Here is a 20,137-nt window from a genome sequence, read left to right on the forward strand (position 1 = left end):
CATGTGATGGATCATGTCCATGTAACTCTCCAAGGACTGGCCCAAATGTCCTCCCAATGCCAACCTCTAGTCCTTCCCCCTTCCCTCTTCCATTCTGAGCCCAATCTTGAAGGTCACAGCCCCTTTTCTCTGCACCTCATCCAGCCCAAGGGGCCTTCCTGCAGTAGATGGGGCATCCGTCTCTATTCTTTCTCCAATTCTAAGAACTCTCAGCCCTTAGAGGCAACCTGAATTCCTCGTCACGAGGAAAGCTAGCAATGGCACGTCAAATGCTTCTTGTGCTTCGAATCTCTCTGACTGCCCCTTTTGCTACAAGTCAGAGAAAATTCTCTGTTTTTAAAGGGCTCATGTGATTAACTCAGCCCACTGGGATAATCCTCTCTTTGATGAACTTAAAGTCAACTGATTAGTAAACGTATCACATCTTTTGCCATGTAACGCAACATCATCATGGGCACTATATCTCATCATAATCCCAGACTCTGGGATTAAGGCAGGACCTGCAGGGGGGCCATTAGGGATTCTGTCCACCACACCTCCCTTCCTTCTGAGGCCCTCCTCACCTACCTTGCCTCCCCTGGGTTTTTTCCCATCAGCACCTTCCTTCCTCACAGCCTCCTGTCCTCTTGCCACACTCAGTGTCCCCCCATTAGACTGGGGCTCCCAGCAGCAGGAAGTGAATGGTTAACCCTGTACACTTCACTCCACGAAGCCCAGGCTCTGCCTCCCTAGATGCTGAGAAATGCTGAGCTCTGAGCCCGATGGGCCTGGGTTCGCATCCCAGCTTGACCAACTGTGTGACTTTGGCCAAGCACTTTCTCCTCTACCTCAGTGTCCTCATCTGTGCAACGAGTCTAGTAGCACCATTTCACTAGGCTGTGCGAAGCCCAGTAGATGAGCTCTTGCTGCTTATCTAGACAGGGCCCAACACACGTTCAGGGTCTCCTCAGTAGGACTTGCTGGGGTTCAGGAAACACTTAACAGTGAAGCCAACAAAAGAAGCAAGAATGAGGCAGGAGAAAGTGTGCGAGAATGGGGTGTGGTTGATGTGGGAGATGGTGTTTGAGTCCAAACTCAAGGTTCAAAGGAGTCGATGTCAGGTCCATGCTCTCCACAGCTTACAGCACTGCAGTCACGATTGTAGCTGCCTCCTGGAAAATCTTTCATGCCATAATTGCTTATTGAGCCCTTACGATATGCCAGGTTCTCTCTCTCATATCTTGGGAATAGAGCAGGAACCAAAGCAGATGTAGAGATGGTCCCCATGGAGCTTATAGGCTGGTGGTACCCAAGAAACAAATAATGACATTTTGTCCCCAGCGTCACAAAGGGAACAGCAATGTTATGATAGAGAACACTAGTGAGTATGCTTGGGGGGGAGGCATGTGAGTGCCCCTCTGATGTAGGACATTTCTGCTGAGGCCACACAGAACCAGAGGAAGACCACTGTGCCAGAAGGGGCAGCATGTGCAAAGTCCCTGGGGCAGAACTAGCTTGATGTGTTAAGTAACAGAAGGAAAGACAAGGGAGAGGAGGATAAGGGTGCTCACATGTGTGATGAGGTTGAGGGGCAGGTAGGGGCTGAGCCTGCACTGACTGAGTGCCTGCCATGTGCCGGGCACCGTCCAAGCACCTCCACATGGGTTAACTCATTCAAGCATCAGAACCCACGGGGTGTACGTGCTACTGCTGTCTCCATGTAGCGATGAGGAAACCCAGGCTGCAGAGCTTGAGAGCTTTGCCTGAGGTCACCCAGGGAAGAGTGGCTGAGGCCACTGAACCCCACTGAGCCTAACGGTGGCCTAAGACTCATTCGGGGTCCCCAGGGCATCCTGACTCTGGAGACTTCTGCCCCTGGGCATTGGCAGGTCACCATATTCACTGAGTACCAGAACCCCATTCCCAGCAGAGCTACGCCCTCTACTTCCACCCAGTGGTTCCCCCACCCAAACAGATGTGGGACCCTTGGAGCCAGCCACGGGCCACCACCCTGTTCAGGATGACGGGGAGCTGCAATTCCATTTGGGAGGAGGGACGGGGCTGGGTGTAGGGGTGACTGCGTCAGTGGACCTCAGAGCCCTGGAATCAGCCCCGGGGGCCCAGGCTGGGTAGGAACCTCAGGCCTGCTGCCTGCCTCTGTGTGTGTGTGTGTGTGTGTGTGTGTGTGTGTGTGTGTGTGTGTGTCCCTGCACATGCGCGTGCGCACACACACGGGGAGGGGATTCATAGAGCTCTTCCACCCCAGATTTCCCCTAACCTTGGAGCCATTCAGGGACCCCCTTGGAGACAGACTCCGGCGGGGAGCGACTCGCTGGAGGTCACGCGGGCGGCGTCCTCAAACCTGGCCCCCCGTACCTGCTCCGCCGACATTTCTCCCGCGGCCGGCAGGGGGCAGCACGACGCTGTTCCCAGTGTCCGGAGAGGTGCGGCTCTACATGCAGTTCTCCGGGGGAAACTGAGGCACGGAGCAGCACGCTGAGTGAGTGGACTAACCTATGCGTCCCACACCCTAGCCGTAACCCTCTCCTCTCCTGGACCCACTACGCCGGGCCGGCTGGTTCGGGAGCCTGCCCGACCTCGAACCCGGGAGCGGGTTGGGGGTGGTGGTCCGCGAGGCATGAGGTCTGGGGCGGTCGCCGAGGCCCCGGGACGGGAGGAAGCAGCCGCTGCGGGGTCATTACTTAAGTCCCGCCACACTCCTCAGCTCCCGAGGATTCGCCCCATTATCGGAGGCGGAGACTGAGGCTGGTGGCGCTGGGTGGGGGGGAAGTGGCCCCCGGAACCTGTGCCAGGTGGGGCACCCCGTCCGCCTCGCAGTCCCGGGACCCGGCGTGGCCCCAGCGGCCCGAGACACCCCCCTCCCGCCCGGGTCTTGGCGGGCCCGCAGCCTCGCGTCCGCGCGTCCTCCACGTCGCCGCCGGGTGGCAGCATCGGCTCGTGCTCCCCAGCCCGCCCGGCTCCGGCCAGCAGCCTCCCGTTTCCCGGGCTCAGCTTCCCGTTCCATGAAATGGGGTGACATCTGGGGCGCTGGGACGCAGGGAACACTTGGGGGTGAGGCTGCTCTTGTCGTCTCACTCCTTTCTGTGCCTCCATTTCCCTGCCTGTGCTTATCTCCAACGTGCCTTTCATCTGTGAACGCTCCCTATCTGCCCCGCTCTGCACAGCTGCCCCCGCCACACCTCGGATCCAGGGGCCGAGGAATGGCCCGCGTCCGGGTCGTGGCAAAGGTTCGGGGGAATTGGAAGGAATTAAGAGGGGATCCGGAGCAGGGGGTCGAGAGGGACGGTGGGGCGCGGGAGGGAGGCAGACTCTGAGGTAAAGCCCCCGCTGGGGCTTGGCTAGGTGGGACCAAGGGTGGCTGGAAGCAACACCCCTCCCCCACCTCTGGCACTCTTTCCCCAGCAAGTCTCGGGTCTCGGCTGGTCCTCAGGGACTAAGTGCTTCCCAGTTCCATCCACTCGCCCAAGAGGCGTCCAGGTCCGTAGACACTCGGAGCGGGACAGGAGCCTGGCCAGGACAGCGCTTAGGCAGAGAGTCACCGTCCTGCCCTCTCGGAACAGACAGGGCTTTGGCCAGCAGCAGGGTCTGCCCGCCCGGGTGCCCACTGCCCAGGACCGAGCCAAGTCAGACCACTCCCGTATGCGAGGCACCGCGGCGGTTCTGACCTCACGCTCTGGGCACCGAACGTGAATACTGAGCCTGGCACTGCAGAGGGGGTGGTGCAGACTGAGGGGACCGGGGGCGGTGGGGAGAGCCGTCAGGGAGTCCTTGGGGTGGGAGCCTGCCACACAGCCAGGGAAGCCCCCGTAACCTCCTCCTATCCCTCGCCATCACGGTGCTGAGCCAAACAGCTTCTGTAGGAGGTCGTCCGAGCCACCGCCCTGCATCTGTCTGTCCCTTCCCTGTCCCTGCTTTGAGTAAGCGTCACTGGCAGCGGTAGTGACAGGTGTCGGGGGACCCTGGGCGCTGGAGGAGGGTCTGATCGAGCCCTGCGGCCTTGGCAGAGGTGCCTGGGCTAAGGGTGTGGCCCTGGTGGACCCCGTGTGGATAATTGCTGGGGGTAGGGTAAGCGTGCCCAGAACGGCGACGGGGGCGGGTGGGTGGTCTCTCCCTCCCCCACTAGAAACTGGAAGCCGAGTGGCTACCACAGCTTGAATCGGCCGTTCCCCCCGGCCCCCCACCCTGGCGGGCGCAGAGGAGCGACCGGCCCCTCCGCAGGTGTCCCTTCGGTGCCGCACCCTCCCCCGCGCGGCCCCCCTCCCCGCGCACCCAACCCCTTTCCTCCCTCCCAGTCCCGGCCGGGCGATCGGAAGAGAGCCGGCCTGGGGAGGGGGTTCCGGGGGAATAGATGCGTTTGTGTGTCACGGGGGAGGGAGGAGAAAAGGGAGGGGAGAGCCCGCGAGCGAGGGCGAGAGAGCGCGCGGCGAGCGAGGAGGGCGGGCGGGAGGCGGATCCTCCTACCTGGGGCGCGCTCGCACGCTCGCAGCTCGCTCGCCGGGGCCGCGAGTCACCTGCGGAGGCCGACAAGTGCGGACACATTGGCCGCCGCAGCCCTCGGCGAGGCGCGCACGGCCCCAGGCGCCTGCGCCCAGTGGAGGCAGCGCCCGCCCGCCGCGCTCGGGCCTCGGCCCCGCCGGCCCTCGTGGGGCCCCGCGGTCACACAGTCCGGCTCCGAAGTTGCGGCCCCCGGCCCAGGTCACTCCCCCAGGCGCACGCGGCGGCGGCGGCCCGGGCTCACCATGGTGGCAGCGCGCTCCGAGTGCCCGCGCGTCGCCGGCCGCCGGAGCCGCAGCGCCGGCTGAGAGCTGTCCACCGAAGCCCCCAACTCCTGCCCGTTCCTCGCCCGGCCCGCGCGTCCCCTCCGCCCGCCGCTGTCTATGGCGCAGCCCCCCTCCCTGGATCATGCACAGAAACTTTCGCAAGTGGATTTTCTACGTGTTTCTCTGCTTTGGCGTTCTCTACGTGAAGCTCGGGTGAGTAGCCCCGTGGTCGGGGCCGGTGCCCGGGATCGGAGCAGCCAAGAGGAGCCGCTTCCAGGGTGTCCCCCAGGGGACGTGGGGACCGGAAGGGGGCACGGGCAGCTCTCGGGGATCCGGGGCTGGCCTGCGCGTTGGACGCTCACCCCGGCCCTGCAGAGACGCAGCCGAGCCCTTTGAGCTGCGGGTATGCCCGAGGGGCGCCCAGCCTAGGGTTGGAGGAGGGAGAGGAGGACGCGCGGGCGGCCAGGCTTGCTGGTAGCGGCGAGCGTGCCCGGCGCGTACTTTCACCTGTTTGGGCTCCAGGCCCCGGGGGTGGGACGCGCCTTCCCTCCCCCGGGCTGCGCTGGGCGCCGAGCCCGGGACGAGCGCTCGCCGCCTGGAGGGCGCGCCGGGGCGGGGGGCGGGGGTCTTCGGGCGGCCGAGGGCCCCGGGTGGGCGGGGGGCGCGCACCCCGGCAGCGGGCGCGCCGGCCTGGGCACCCGCCACGGCCCTTCGTCTCTATCCATCACCCGGACGTGTTGAAATTACCTTGACAACTCGTCCGGCTGGCTCGGGAGGGGCCGTGCGGGCGGCCCGGCCGCTTCGGGCTCGGCCCGGGCCCCGCGCCCCCGCCCGCCCGGGGCCCTCGGCCGGGCCCCCTCTCGCCGCGCTCCCCCTCGCGCGGCCCGGCGGGCGGGCGGGCTCCCGGCGGGCCGCGCTCGCTGCTTGAGGCAGTAGCTGCCCCGAGTCGTATTTCCACATTCCTGAACCCAGCCGAGTCCTTACCTGTTGAGCTGCGATCTCCTTTAGACAGAATCTGTCTCGGCCTCGCTCGAAGCGAGGGTGGGCGGGCACTGTGACCGTGAAGAGGGGGGGCGCGGTCCGCCAAGCCCGGGGGGCCCACGGCTCCGCGCCCCGACGCGCTCTGCGCGCCTACTGTGCGCCGCCAAGGGTGGGCGGCGGGGGCGGGGGGGGGGGGAAGGCAGGCCCGGTCCCGGCCGCGGGCAAAGCCGGTGAACAGCCCCGAGGGAGGACCGGCGCCGGTGCCGCCGGCCGAGCCGCGGCCTCCCTGGCAAAGAGGTAGAAGCAGACCTGAGAGTAATTTCATCCGTTGCCTCTCCATCCAGCGCCTCCTCCGCCATTTTACAGATGGAGAAACTGAGGCCCAGGGCCGGCAGGGACTGAGGCCAGGGGCCACACAGGCAGGGCTGGAAGCTCCCCGTCCTAGCCTCAGCTCTGCAGGCCTGGGCGGGCGTGTCTGCGGCTGCTGGTGGCACTGTTTATTGTGGGTCTGTTGTAGGCTGTGTCCCTGGGTGTGTGTTTATGGGAGGTAAGGGTGCAGTGTGTTGAGTCTGCTGGGGGGTGGGGGTGGGGAGGGAGGCACTGTTTTCTGGACCCTCCAGGAGCCCCTGCAGTTACTCCCCCTGTGCCCCCTAATGTAATAGGCACCCCCTAATGAGGCTTGCCTTGTGCTGCCTGGTTCTCAGCACTGAGGCCTTGCCGCCTTCTGGCAGCTGTGGAGGTGAGTGCATTTACTCTTCCCGTTTTGAGGACTAGGAAGCGATGCAACAAGGGAGGCCCAGTCACTGTGCACGAGGGTAAGCGGCGGAGCTGGGACGTCCGCCTCTGACTGCCCTGCCTAACACCAGCTCCTCAACAGGAGTCCTCTGCAAGCACCCCTTCCCCCGGCTGCAGGAAGAACTCCATGGATCCACCCCCACCTCCCCAGCCCGGGACTGTGGAAGGAGCTGAAGGCGGTGCCCGGCCTGGGCTCCCAGGACTGGGGCCAGGGCTCGAGGTGGAAGTCAGCTCGGGCAGGTTCCCCCTCGCCTATCCTTCCTGAACCTCCTCGTTCCGCTCTGTAAATGGGACCGCAGCTCTGGCCGTTCTCAACAGGATGATGGCCAGTGTCAGAGTAGAGAGAACCCAGTGAGTGAGACCCAGCCCGTGTGCCCAGGCACCTGTGCCAGCCTCTCTGGGAGCGCGTGAGACAGCGAACCAGAGCTCGCTGAGCCTTTCTGTCCTCTGCCCCACCAAGGAGCCCTGGAGGGGGGACTCCTCCCCCGGCGTGCCCCCTAAAACATATATTCTCCCAGTCCCGGGGGGAGAGAAGATGTGGCTTCCAAACACCCCTGTGGAATTCCATCCAGGAAAGCCAGAGAGTCAGCCTGGGACCTGCCAAAGAGAGGGAAGGGGAGGGGAGGGGAGGGGAGGGGACTCAGGGGACTCAGCCCCTGTCACCGCCACATTGGTGGTGCCTGTACTGGAGTGAAGGGGCCTGCTTCCTTTGCAAGCCATCTTGGCTACACAAGGTGGGGAGAAGGGGCAGCTGGGCCAGATGTGACCTAAGGGTTAAATGACTTGGAAGCCCAGTGCCTAAGGACAAGGCTTGGGGATCCAACCTCCCCCTCGCTCCTCACTGGGTGGCTTTGGGCGAGCTCTTCAACTTCCCAGCCCACCTTCCCTCGTCTGAAACATGGGGTAGCGGTAGCACCTTCTTCACTGGCTGCTGGGAAGGTTAATCCTGAGGGCCTTTGATCTGGGGGCGTCCCAGTAAAGTCGACCTTTTCTTATTGGTGATGATATCACAGCCGCCGCAGGCACCTGGGGACTCCTCCAGATAGTGTATTCCAGGGCCCTGACGAATCCCAGGACATGGGATTTTAGGATCATAAAAGTTCCAAGGAAATATCTTGAGATTGTATGAACTGCGGGACTCTTCCGTGATCACAGCCCCTCCCCCCGCCCGTACCCCCATGATTATGAATGTCCAGGAGCAGCTTCCCTCACCCCCACGTCTACACGTGCAGCTCGCATACACACATGCCCCTCAGCCCGGGTGCCAGTGCAGATGTGCCGCCTCTGGGGGAGCCCCTGGGCCGGCAGGAACGGAGAACTCAGCCCTTGAAACCTTCTTGCGGATCGGGGCTTCAAGAGCAGATGCACCTTGGATTGGGGCGGTTTCAAAGCGCATGGCTTTGAGGAGGCACAGTTCCTCACTTTGGAACTGAGCAGCCTCCAAGCTGTAGCCCTGCAGGAGGCCGAGCCGGGGCCGCGAGGAACCATCTGGAGTCTGGGTACCCTCTGCGCACTGGAGCTGGGGTCATGAAGCCTCAGGATGAGCCTTGCTCCATGACCGCCTCCTGCTCTTGGGGTTCAGGAGAGGCAGAAGGGCCCAGAGGGGTGAAGGTAGGGGAGGCGACCCCCCCTCCTCCTGGATGCTGGGGACCAGTCTCCATGCCAGGTTTAGGAGCCAGGAAGTCCACTCCCTCGGGGGCCCCTGGCCATATTGCACAGACCTCTCCTGTCTTGTCACCTTCCCTCTTTGTGCCTTCACTCCTGCTTAAGGGATCTACACTGCATCTAGAGAGACATTCATATGTAGCCTGGCTTGGCGGACAATAGGAGGTGGGACTCAAAGCCTTGTGCTTTGGGCTTTAAAAAGATCACTGGAAGGAGGATTGTTCAGAGAAGTGTGTTCTTGTGGGTGTGCTCCGCCCCACACCTATCCCAGCCAACCCCTCAGAGGAGAGTAGAGGAAGTGAGGTGGGGGAAGCCAGAGTTGGGGGCCTCTATGCACTTGTCGGGGGGTCTCCAACAAGTGCGCAGCCTGTCCAGAGAGACTCAGAGGCAGGACCCTGCAGAGACGCCGGCGCGCGGGTGCACTGCTGAGCCCTACCACGCTGGGCCTGGTTGGCCACGGCAGTGAGTGCATGCGACCCACAGGCAGTGTCACCAAACCCAGGGGCGCACGCAGGCAGAGGCGCAGCGAACACAGTGCATTTGGGCGCACACACCTGCGGGCTCACAGACGCGCCCACGCTCCCGCAGTCACGCGCAGACACATGCAGGCACGTGCACGCACACAGGAGCACACATTGCGGAGCACAACACCCAGGAGGAGCGCACGCCCCCGCGTGGTTCTCCCGCGGTGCCTCCCCCCAGGTGCACCCTGCAGAGGGGGCCAGAGCGGTGTGGCTGGTTGAAGTTGGTGGTTGGGGGGATTGTCCGAGCCAAGGCGGTTTGGGCAAGCCCTGGAGGCGGCTCCCGCCGCACGCTTCGGTCAGCCTCCCCTTTAAAAAACCCGCCCGCGGAGGAGGCGGATGTAGGGGTGGCCCGTCCAATGGCAGCCGCGCGCCTCAGGAGACTTGAAGACGTGAGCCAGAGCGAGCGACAGAGCTGGTTCCGACCGATCGACGGACGGAGGGCCAGACGGCGGCCGAGGCGCACTCGCTGCCCACTGCCCGCTCGCCTCCCGGCACTCCAGCCCCAGCGCCCGCCGCAGCCCCAGCCCCAGCGAGATGCGCGGCCCTGGAGGCGGGGCACGGGCGACCACTGCGCCGGGGCCCGCGCGCTCGGGTCCCTAGCGCCGCGTTCCGCCGCCCTACCTTGGGAGGGCCGCGGAGACCCCGGCCTCAGCTGGCCCACGCGCTCTGCCCGCGGGGCCTGCGCAGCCCCGCCAGGAGCGCCGGCCCATCATGCTCCTGCTGTCGCCGCGCAGCGCGCTCCTCTCCGTCTATTGCCCGCAGATCTTTCTCATCCTGTCCAGCGGCAGCTACCTGTGAGTGCCGCGGGTCACACGCGGGGTGGGCGGGTGAGGGGCCCCCCTCCCTGGGCTCCAGCACTGGAACTGGGCGAGGAGGGAACGCGGCAGTGAGGTCCCTGGGCGGGGCGCCGGGTGCCCGGCGCGCGCGGGAGCGGGGGTACTGTGGGTCTTCCAGCCGGCCCAGGCCGCCGAAGTTGAGCAGTTGGGGGGCGGCTGAGGCAGTGAGAAGCTCTGGCCTTGAGGTCAGGGAAAGGGTGGCCCGTTGGAGGCCTGACGGCGCCGGTAGACCTGGCTGCGCGCACGGAGCGCGAGGGCCGGAGGGCGCGCGGGTAGCGCGGAGATACCCTGCGCCTCCCAGCCGAATCCTGGACCAACGGGAACCCCCTCCCTATATAAATACACGCGGCCGCACGGCCGTGCCACACTCGAGAGAGCCGAACGCACACATCCGCTCCCCCGCGTACACACTGGCACACACGTGCACGCCGCGTCCCACCAGACAGCACCCAAGCTGTCCTCTGAGGTTGCCGTGGTTTCGCGCGGCTTCTCGCCGCGCCGAGCGGGCCGACCCTCGCCGCGGCCGACTCCTCGTCCGGGGCGAGGGGGGCGCGCAGTGAGCGCGTGCGGCCGGCCAAGGCAGTGCGAGGAGCGTGGGGCGCGGGTGCGTCGGGCCGGGCAGCGCCCGCCGGGCTCCGGGAAGCTCCCGGCAGGGCCCGTCCGGGCCCAGGGAGCCGAGGGGCGCGTCGGCGCAGCGGTGGCTTCGCCGGATTCCTAATGGGACGCATATGCTCTGGCCTCCGATTTAAAAAGACGTTTGATTTATGGAACCGCCGTTTGGGGGAATTTAAGCTGGATGCTACTGATTAAACCTCAGAGCCAGTTCTCCCCCTCTTCTCTCCTCCCCTCCCCCTCCCCTTCCTTTACACGCGGGCCACGTCCGGGGTCGCCTAACGCGGCCAGAGGGGGCAGCCGCTGCCTTCCCGCTCCCCGCGCCACCCCCTCCCCCCGCGCGGCCGCAGTCCTAATAAATCGCCGCGCCCCCGCCCCCTTTTAATAGAGACGCAGCCAATTTCTCCTCCAGCTCCTAGGAAATTACTATCCTACCAGTTTTCCTTCTATAAATAGTCGCGCATCTTGAAACAAAAGTTCGCAACCGCAGCCAGATGCTGCAGGGCCCGCGGTTTCCCGGGCTGTGGGACATAATTACAAGGTCCGGGCGCAGAGAGCGCTCCAGGCCCGGCGGGCAGCCCCGGCTGCGGAGGCATCGCCTGGATTGGCGGGGTGGGGGGGGGGGCAGGCCGCCCAGGGCAGGGCTCCGAGCCGGGTGGGGAACGCCTGATCACTGGGGACTCAGGCTAGCGAAGTACCAGGCCAGAAAGTCCTGCTGTGACGTTCCTCCTGGGATCTGGATCGACTCAGCAGGTCTTGAAATCTCCAGCCTCTGGTTCTCAGAGGTCGGAGGTGGACCAGAAGTCTCCCCCTCCCCAGAATCCCCAGCATGTCGATCTTAAGCCTTGCTAGGGAATCGGTAGCTACTCTGCTTAAGAAATCACTTTCGGAGCCAGCTGGCTGGGGTCTGGCGTTAACGAGGAGGTGTCCAGGGGTGGGAAACCAGGAGTCCTCCCCGGGTGGTTTGCAGTAAGAATCTGGGACGAGGAGGTGGGCTCGGGGCTCAGGAGCTGGTGAGAGTGGGATGCCGGGGCAGCAGCTGAGGGGCTCTGGGGCAGGTGATGGCCAGTACACCTCTACAGACCCTAAGTTTTCCTTTGGGGGTTGGCACCCCAAATCCAGGCCTGCCGTGACTACCATCTGTGCCCACAGAGGCTCACTCCTCGAGTGTGCACTGCCAGCTTTGTTGGCAGAAATTCTCCTAAGGCAACAGCTTCCCCGAACGTTCCTGGACCGGTGCTGGGGTCTGGAGTGGGTGTGTGTGGGGGGGAGGGCAGGACGGCAGACTCTGCCCCCTGCCCCGCCATCAGCAACCCCTGCCGCAGAGTCAGTCCAGCCTGACCTTCAGCCCCAGCGGGAAGAAAGTGCTGAGGCCAGCCTTTCCTGAGCAGAAACTAACGCCAGCGTTCCCGAGAGGGAGCAAGGGAGGCTCCGGCATCGCTGGGCTTCCCCCCACTGTTGGTGGGCATAGGGCTGACTAGGGTTAGGGTTAGGTGTGTAGGATGCCATGGGTGGAAGCAGGTCCTCAGTGATGCAAATGAATGTGAGTGTGGAGAGAAGACCCTGTGGGCCGCCTATGAGCTGAGGCCTGAATGCAGGTGAGGCAGCCGTGCAAAGTGCTTCAGTCACAGTTGGGGGTCAGTGGTAAAGCCCGTCTCAGCAGCCTTCTCAGAATGCTCCCAGAGCTTGGCCCTGGGGATCTGAGGATGCCAGGGGCAGGAGGGGGCCCTGGGCAGAGGCTTCTTTCTGCCCCAGAGAACTTTCCAGAAGGCATCCATTGCTGGGATCACAAACACTGGCGGACAATTGATCCTGCCCCTTTCATCTGGGCTGCTCTCCCGGCTCCGCATCCCGGGCTGTGGTCCGTGCACAGCGAATCCCAGATGCATGCCTGGGCCGCTGCCACTGATCTGGTCGGACGGGTGTGCTGGCCTGGAAGAGCCCCGAGCCCCTGCCGGACTCTGAGCTTGGCCTGGTTGGCCATCCGAGGCAGCTCCGGCCAGCGCGGCTCTCCACTGTTGTCAGAGCCGGCGCTCTCAGGGCCAGTGAGGATCAGCAAGGGCCTGAGGGAGGGCAGGTGGGGGGCTGCAGGCCGAGGGGAGGGCCTGCGGTGCCGGCTCGGTGGGTCTGGGGGCCAGGCTCAGGCCTCGTGCCAGGACCAGGCTGACCTACTGTCCTGGGCAGGTCCCTTCTGGTTTCGGCCTCCCTCTCCCAGACGTGGGGCTGGCTGCAGTGATCCCCCCAGGTCTTCCGGTACGAGTTTCTCATGGTGACCGCCGCTCTGGGGACCAGAGTGAGTCATGGTGACGGGGCAGTTACTCACCGACCACCTGGCCGTGGGGGTGAGGGCGCTCACCACTGCCCTGCCAAGGCGGGGCCTCTTCCCGGCTCTGCCGCTGTGGCTTTACTGGTGGTGCCAACCGCAGTTCCAGAAGCCCTGTGGACGTGACCCTGGAAGGGGGCTGCTGAATCAGGCCCACTCCCATGGTATCGCAGCCTACGTGGGGGCAGAATGGGGCCACCGGCTCAGGCGGGGACAGGTTGCCCTGGGGAGGAGCAGCTCCTAGCCTAGGAGACTGTGCGTGTCCCGGTACGGGAGGAACTCTGCTGTGTGGCCTCGAGCAGGTCCACGGGCCTCTCTGGGCCTCAGTATGCTTGCCGTCGGTCACTTGGAAATGAAGATCCTTCCAGCACAGGCTCAGGTCAGGCCCATACGCCACTGGGATTCAAAAGCACGTGTGGCTCTGTGGAGGGGTGTGCACACGGGTGAGCCGAGCTGGGGAACCTGACAAAATCTCAACCCCCAAGGGACCCCCAGCTCAAGATATACGAATAGAACTGCTCTGATCACAGAGAACCTCGAGACATCGTTGACGTGTGAGTGAGTCTCGACAGCCACTAGTTAAAGGGGGAGGTGGTGCATCTGGGACATGACTCCTTCAACTTTCTGTGTGTGGGGCGGGAGGGTCAGGAGGGGAAGGTGGGTCCCCCCATGCTTCCTCCCAGGGCTGCGTTAGGTCCTGCAGCTATGTATTGCGGCCCGCAGGAGAAGGGCCCATTTTCTAACCACGTTTCCCTTTGGTCCTTGTGAAGCCAAGGGGCCTGATGGTGACGCAGACACCAGGTTCACATCACCGTTCCTCCTCTTACTGCCTGGGTACATCCCGTAACCTCAGCTGTGTCCTCCGTACAGTGGGGGCCACGGGAACAGTAACCTAGAGGGGGTGTGAGACTTCAACAGGCAAATGCTGAGATGAGCTCTGCTGGTTGCCTGGTATACAGTAAGTGCTCAGAAGATGGGGTCGTTCTCAGCTATTAGGAGCAGGGAGGCTGGCCACCCATGACAGAGGGAGACCCTGTGTCTGTGCTTGTTCAGTAGAGAGTGATGAACTCTCTAGGGGATCTCAGAGGGCTTCCCGGAGGAGGTGACACTTAGACAAGGTTTTGAAGGATGGATAGGAGTTGCCCAGACTAAACAGAAGCACAACAGAGACTCTTAGAGGAAGGAACGATACTCACTGGCAAACACATCCACCCAGGGTTCCTCTCCAGGGAGCCTCTCGGCATCTTATTGAGGTGGGCAGACAAGAATGTCAGGGTCCAGGAGAGAGGCCCTTTCCTGAGGTCACCTCTGGGTAACAGCCCTCCCGGCTCTGGTCCAATAGCGAGAGGAGTCCCGGGATCTCTGGGGCCTCCGGGGTGGTACAGACAGCTGTTGGAGGTGCCCTGGAGAGGGGAGGTCACCACGAAGGGGGGTGATTTTTGAGTTTTGATGCCCTGACTGCACACTGTTTCATTGGGCTTCTCTGGGGACACCACGGACACAGGTCTGGCAAGTTGCACTCCTTGCCTCTGCCCTCCCCACACACTTGTGTCCCCCCGAGCCTCATGCCAGCCTTGGGGAGCAGGGGGCCAGGGCTGCTCAGCCTGCGGGGAGCCCGGAACTGGGCTGGGGACCTGGACCAATGCCATGGTCCGACTGCCCTGGAAGGACCCTGCGGGCGGTGGCAGACGAGGGGGTGAGGTGGGGTGGAGGCCTTGGGTGAGGGGATGCAGACCCTCTGTCAGCTCAGGACTTGGGGTACCCAGAACAGGCCCCTCCATGTGGCCTGTGGCCAGCCCCCTAACCTCCTGGGGCCTCGCTCCTCCTGGGGCAGATGCAGGGGCTTCAGCTGGCTTCCTGAGGCCTCCATGTTGCATGGTCCTGGGTCCAGCTCAGACACAGCTCACCTCCCCCCCGCCCCAACTCCCCCAGCAAGGGGACAGGAGGCCGGCGCCCTCCCTTGTCAGATGAAACCCCGGCCCAGGGCTCCCTCAGCCTGATGAAAGGGTCATTGTGTGGTGCGGGCCGCCGGCTGGCCAAGGACAAAACCACCATTTGTCCTCCTTCCCTGGCTCAGGGCAGGGGCCTCCCCTCGGGCCAGCCGGTGGGGTGGGGGTGGGCACAGGTGCGCTCCTCTTCCCTTTCTCCATCTTCCCGGTCTCCATCACAGAGCTGCTCCGCCTGCCCAGGCCCCCTCCCGGTCCTGCTTCCCACCCAGGGCATCCTCATCCTCTGGGCCAGCCCCCCTATTGGCAGGGAGGCAGTGAGCTCTCCAGCCCTGGAGGCATACAAGCAGATGCAGGAGTGAGGGCTCGGGATGATGGGGAAAGGCCTTGCCTGGAAGGAAGCCAGAACTCCTGGTCCCCTGTGTAAGGCAGCCATGTGGTGTGGATGGCCTGCTCCGTGGGTGGAGATGCTGAGGCCCTGGGCCGGTCATCCTACAGCCTCAGCAGCGGAACACAGAGCAGGGCTTGGACCCCTGCCCACTGATGCCTCTCCCAGTTTCGGGCCGGAGCAGGTGGCCTCTGAGGCACTGGGGATGCCAGAAGGGCTCCATCTGCGGCTGTGAGTAGAAGACACTAAAATTCTGCAGCCCCCAGGTAGACACTGTTGCCGCAGACCCTAAAGTCTGCCGGCTGCCTGGAGCGGGACCGAGGGGGTACCCCACCCTGCCCAGCAAGCAGCTCCCTGGCATCAGCTGTGGTCTGGAAGAGCCCAAGTCAGCAGCCCCTGGCAGTCCCACCCCAGTGACACCTGTGGGCCTCCATCCCTTTCTGGAACCACCCCCCATGGCCATCCCTGCTCCCGACCTTTCTCCACGTGCCTCCCAGGCCAGAGGTATTCCTTGTGCTAGAAAGCCCTGCTGCCATGTCCAGCTGGAGCTATGAAGGAGCAGGCCCCTGGCAGGAGCCTTTGGAAGGGTTGGTGATGGCGGGGTTCACCCTCCCCGTAGCACGTGGCAGTGCTGCCAGGGTGCCAAGGGCCAGGGTGTCGAGGGGTCCGGAGCTGAGACTTAGGCCTTCACTGTCCCAAACTGCAAAACCCTTTCGAATAGGAATTCCTCCAGAACATACTACCTGCCCCCTGGGCCCCCGACTGGGGACACAGGGCCTTGCATTCCACTTCTGCAGGACCAGGCCCCCCTGGAAAGGCTTTCTCTCGTGGAGTGGATGTGTGCAGACGTCTGGGGTCTGCTTTGAATCTGCTCCCTCCCAGGCTGCCAGAAAAGGGGAGCTAAGCAAGGGCCTCCCACTTGGGAGGAGCGTGAAGGTCAGAGCACCGAATAACCCTCTAGGTCACGCGCAACAGGGCTGAGCCCAGACTCGAACCTGGATCTGCCTGACCCTTAGGCCTGGGCTGCCTCTCATGGCGTTCTGCTGATGCAGGTTTCCTGCCTTGAGCAAACTCCACTGCTTCTAGTTCGCTGCCTGTAACCTCACATGGGTGGAGAAACCAGCTAACCCAGCTGGTTAGAACTGTCCGTCGACCAGGAGTCATGAGGCTCCGACTCTCAGGCTCAGGGCTGCTTCCACATTTGGATTTGGGGCCAGAGGGACAGCTTTCCTGGTAGGTGCGGGGGAGCCGAGGAGCCCTGATTCCTGCCCTGGGTCCCTCTCTGCCATGGGCCCTGACCTTCTTCCTCTGAGACCGGCTTGAGCAGAGAGGAGGTGGCCCAGCTGGCCAGCTGGCGACCTCTGCCGGGGCAGCATGTGTATGGTGCCTTGTGCCATAGACTTGAGGAAACCTTGTGGGCAACCCTCCCCTTTTCTGGACCTCAGTTTCTCCTTCCAGGTGATAGGCCTCGGTGCTCAGGGGCCCTGCTCTCCCCTGCTGACCTCCCGCCCATCCTCCCCAGCAGCCCCAGCTTGCTCTCCACACCAGCCGCACCCCCTGCAGCCCCTGTGCCAGGGGAACGTGACTGGCCATGTGTGCAGGTGGAGTTGGGAAGCCCCCTTCCTTCCCCACGATTATGCAAAGCCCTGTGGTACCCGCAGCAGGAACAGTAGTCCGTGTGCAGTGAGGGTAGACCAGGGAAAACCTCTCACAGAAGGTGACCTCTGAACTGGGTCCTAAAGGATGTGCCGGAGAGAAGGAGGGTGGCGTTGCTGGCGGCAGCGGGATGACGGGGATGTTGGGGTTGGGGCTGGGGGGACGGGGAGTGGGTGGCGGCTGGTTCGAGTGGGGTGCGCAGTGGGAGGTGAGGTCGGAGTGTTGGCAGGGCAGCTGCCCCAGGCCTGGGGAGCTGCAGGGCTGGGACGGGCAGCTTCATCCAGAGCTAAGGAAAGCCCCCGGGCTCAGGGTGGACGACAGGGGAGAGGGGAGGAGGCTGGTCCCGCCGGCCTCAGACGCAGGGGTGCTGAGGGGAGGGGGCGGATTTCCCCGGCGGGATCTGCAGGGCTGATGGGAGGCCGAGTGTGGGAGGGGAGCCCTGTCAGCACCCAGGCTCGGAGAGGCCAGGCCTGCGGTTGTGGGATTGACCGCTGCCCCCTCCCCCAGCGCCCAGCACAGCGCTCGGCTCTCAGTTGGTTCCCAGTAAACACACGTTGGATGGTCAGATGGCTGCTGTGTGTCTGGGGCTCAGCGAGGCCCGCTGACCTGGTCAGGGCCCACTGCCCGGTGGCGGCAGAGGCCTCCAGGTCCCAGGTGTGTTGGCGCAGGTGGACACGGGGTGGTCTGGGTGCCAGGATGACTGCCAGGATCCCCAGACTCCCACCTTGCCCGGGTGAGTGGCTGCGAGTGCTGGGAATTTCCAGGTGCAGCTGACATGCCCCCTCCGGCAGCAGCCGGAACCATCACCTTGCTGTCCCCATCTTCCCGGGCCTGTCCTGTGTCCTGTGCCCCGGCTGCCTGGGTTGGGCCCTGCAGCAGGCTAAAGTGCCGGCCTGGTGGCCCCAATGGGCCAAGCCCCTGGCAGTGCCCTGGCGGCGTCACCCCTCATGGTGGCACTGCCCTGGCGGTGGAGCATGGTGTCCAGCATGCCCAGGCTCCCAGGGCGGCCCTCCTGAGCCTCAGGTCCATGAGATAGGCTGGGATGCCAGGCGCCGGGCCGTCGGGGTGCTCAAGGAGTGTGCACGGGGTGACGGGGCAGGAGCCCAGGCGCACCGGACAGGGAATCAGCAGCCTTGGGCTCTGGTCACTCACCCTGTCCCCAGTAGCTCGGAGCACCCAGGGCGCGGGGGACCCCGGAGACACTGGCCTGGAAATGCCACATCGGGGCTGTGTGGTCAGGCAGGGCTTCACTCCAGGCCGCAGCTCCTGGAGCTGTGTAAGGAGTGGAACCTTCCCCCTGCACCCCCCCCTCCCGGGCCCTTCTTTATTTCCTTTTGTGCAGCTCCAGGAGTGAGGCAGGGTCCGAGCGCTGATGACTCCATGGCCTAGGGAAGTCCTCGATGTCTAGCTTCTGCCTGAGGAGTGGGCGTCGGAGGGGAGCCTCTGGCTGACCCCCTGGGCCACATGCTTGTCTCCCATCCTGTCCCAGAGAGGGGCGGAGAGCAAGGGTTTGCAGTCAAGTCTGAGCGTAACCCAGAGCCCACTCCTGACCTTCCTTCTGCGGTTGGGACTCCTGTGGGGGTTGGGGGAGGGGGGAAAAGGGGAGGAAGCAGGGGAGGCAGGAGGCTGGCAGGGCCGTGGGCGGGTGGACGCTGAAGAGACAGACAGGGCCTGGGGCAGAGCCGGAGGCGGGAAGAACGGCTGCAGAGCCCGGTCCTGTTCTGGGCTCTGATACCAAATACCTGCCAGGTGGCTGGGGACAAGGTACTGCCCTTCTCCTTTAACCGGGGGCTGGCAGTGGAAGGCAAGGGTGGTGCTCAGGACCCTGGGCCACCTGGGTCAAGCCCTGGGGCCCCCTGAGCTCGGGGAGGTGTTCTAGCCCCAGGAAGCGCTCACCGATCGTTCAGGTCATCACAGCCAGGCTGAAGGGGGTGGGGGGGGGGGGGCGTGAGGAGGAGGCTCCTCCTGGAGAGGGTGGGCACCCATCCCAAAAGGCACCCAAGCTGAGGCACTTGGCTGGGCAGGCCCCGGGGGCCCAGGAATTCTTGGAGGGAGCAGCCCAGAGCAGTGGGCTGCTTGAAGAGAGAGGTGGGTGGTGAGGGCACTGTGCAGGGGCTTCTGACCCAGAGAGGGCCCCAGCTTCGGTGAGAGCAGAGGGCAGGGCTGTGGAATGGGGGAGAGCCTGGAGGGGGCTGGGCTCACTCACACTCACACTCCGCTCTGAGGTGCTGAGTGGCCCAGGCAGGGTCCCACCCTCATCTGTTCCTGGGAGAGGGACCCTCCAGGATGCCTGCCTGAGGCTCAGTGCCAGGGCAGGGACTCAGCCCTGCAGTCTGCACAGAGGGGATGGCTCGCTTCCCACTGTCCACAGGGCCTTGGCCCCCAGACCCGCTGCTCATACCAGGTCCGCGGTGGTCGGGAAGGCCAGAGTGCTGGCCAAGCCGCTAGGCACTGAGACTCCCAGCCTAGCCACGGGCCAGTGGGGCCTGCCAGCCTCCTCCCACCTGTTCCGCCCGCCTGTCCGTCCATCCGTCTGTCCTGAGGTTTCAGACTGGCATCCTGGTCATCCGGGCCCGCAGGCGCCCCCACATCCGACAGATCTGGGGCATCGGGGCCGAGGCCGAGGCCCAGGCCAGGGGTCTCATCCCTGCTCGGGCCTCAGTTCACTGTGGGACCTCAGGTGCTCTGGCGCCTCTGGGTGTTAGTATCCCCTCCTGTACATGGAGCGAGGCAAAAGGTCAGGGGTAAGGCCTAGGGAAGGTCTAGGGCACAGCAGAGGATGCAGGAAGTGTGGCCGTGGCCTGGCCAGGTGGGTATTGCTGAATAGCCCCTAAAGACCTCCTCAGGAGCCTGGCTAGATGTGACCATGCTGGGCAGGAGGAAGGGAGAACAGAGGAGAGAGCTGGGTGGGCTTCTTGGAGGAGGGGGTACCAAGCTGGGCCTTGAATTTTGCCTGGCTGCTGGAGGGGGTCAGGGTGGCCCTGGAGGGGGAATTGCTGGTCCAGTGTGGTCGGAATTCAGGAGTGTCGTGATGGGCCTAAATGCCCAGCAGAGGTCTGGAAGTTCCTGAGGTCAGAGGTCAACGTCCTGAAGTTGTAGGGTCACAATGACTAGGTGAGGTTCCGACTTCACAGATTCGGCAGATGTGGGGGTGGATGGTGGTGGCCGCAGCCCTGCCCAAGACCCCCTGCCTGCCACCTGCTTTCCCTCAGACTGCCTGGTTTCTCACCAGGGTGGGGTCCCAGGATGCCAGGCCAGGAATGCCAGCTATGTGGGGAGGGCGGGCTGGCAGCCGCCCGCCGGGGGCACGAGGGAGCAGGCGGACGCTTTGCTCTCTTCCCCGGGAACGCTGCGGGCAGCGAGCTGAGCGGAGCAGTGGCCTGGAAAGATTGCAGGGCCAGACTCGGGTGCAGGGAGCCAGCCCGCAGGAGGCCCTGCCCACGAGCTGGACTGATGGGTAAACTGAGGCTCCCAGAGGCCAGTGAGAGTCAGTGGCTGAGCGGCATTCGAACACAGGACCCCAACCCAGAGAACCTTCTTTAGGATACAGCTGCAGGTACCTAGATTGTCGCTTCAGCCCCTCACTCTGCAGATGGGAAACTGAGGCCAGGGCGGGCGGGGGGGCCAGCTGGGCCCCTTCCTGCCTCCAGG

The 20,137-nt window shown here is 64.1% G+C and overlaps 1 protein-coding gene across 2 annotated transcripts in view; it reads left to right on the forward strand.

Moving 5' to 3' along the window:
• Window positions 1–4,902: 4,902 nt before the first annotated feature.
• Window positions 4,903–20,137, forward strand: part of WNT7B (Wnt family member 7B) — a gene marked incomplete at both ends in the record, with an annotated part of 50,115 nt that continues 34,880 nt past the window's right edge. The window contains one exon of one of the 2 annotated variants that reach the window (XM_079938206.1): window positions 4,903–4,973. In XM_079938206.1, coding sequence (XP_079794332.1) covers window positions 4,903–4,973 — 71 coding nt within the window. Of the gene's footprint in view, window positions 4,974–9,436; window positions 9,520–20,137 lie in introns of those variants that run through there. The other variant, XM_079938207.1, reaches the window with a different exon arrangement.

The sequence above is a fragment of the Stenella coeruleoalba genome (genome assembly GCF_951394435.1).
Source record: "Stenella coeruleoalba genome assembly, chromosome: 11".
Lineage (NCBI taxonomy): Eukaryota > Metazoa > Chordata > Mammalia > Artiodactyla > Delphinidae > Stenella > Stenella coeruleoalba.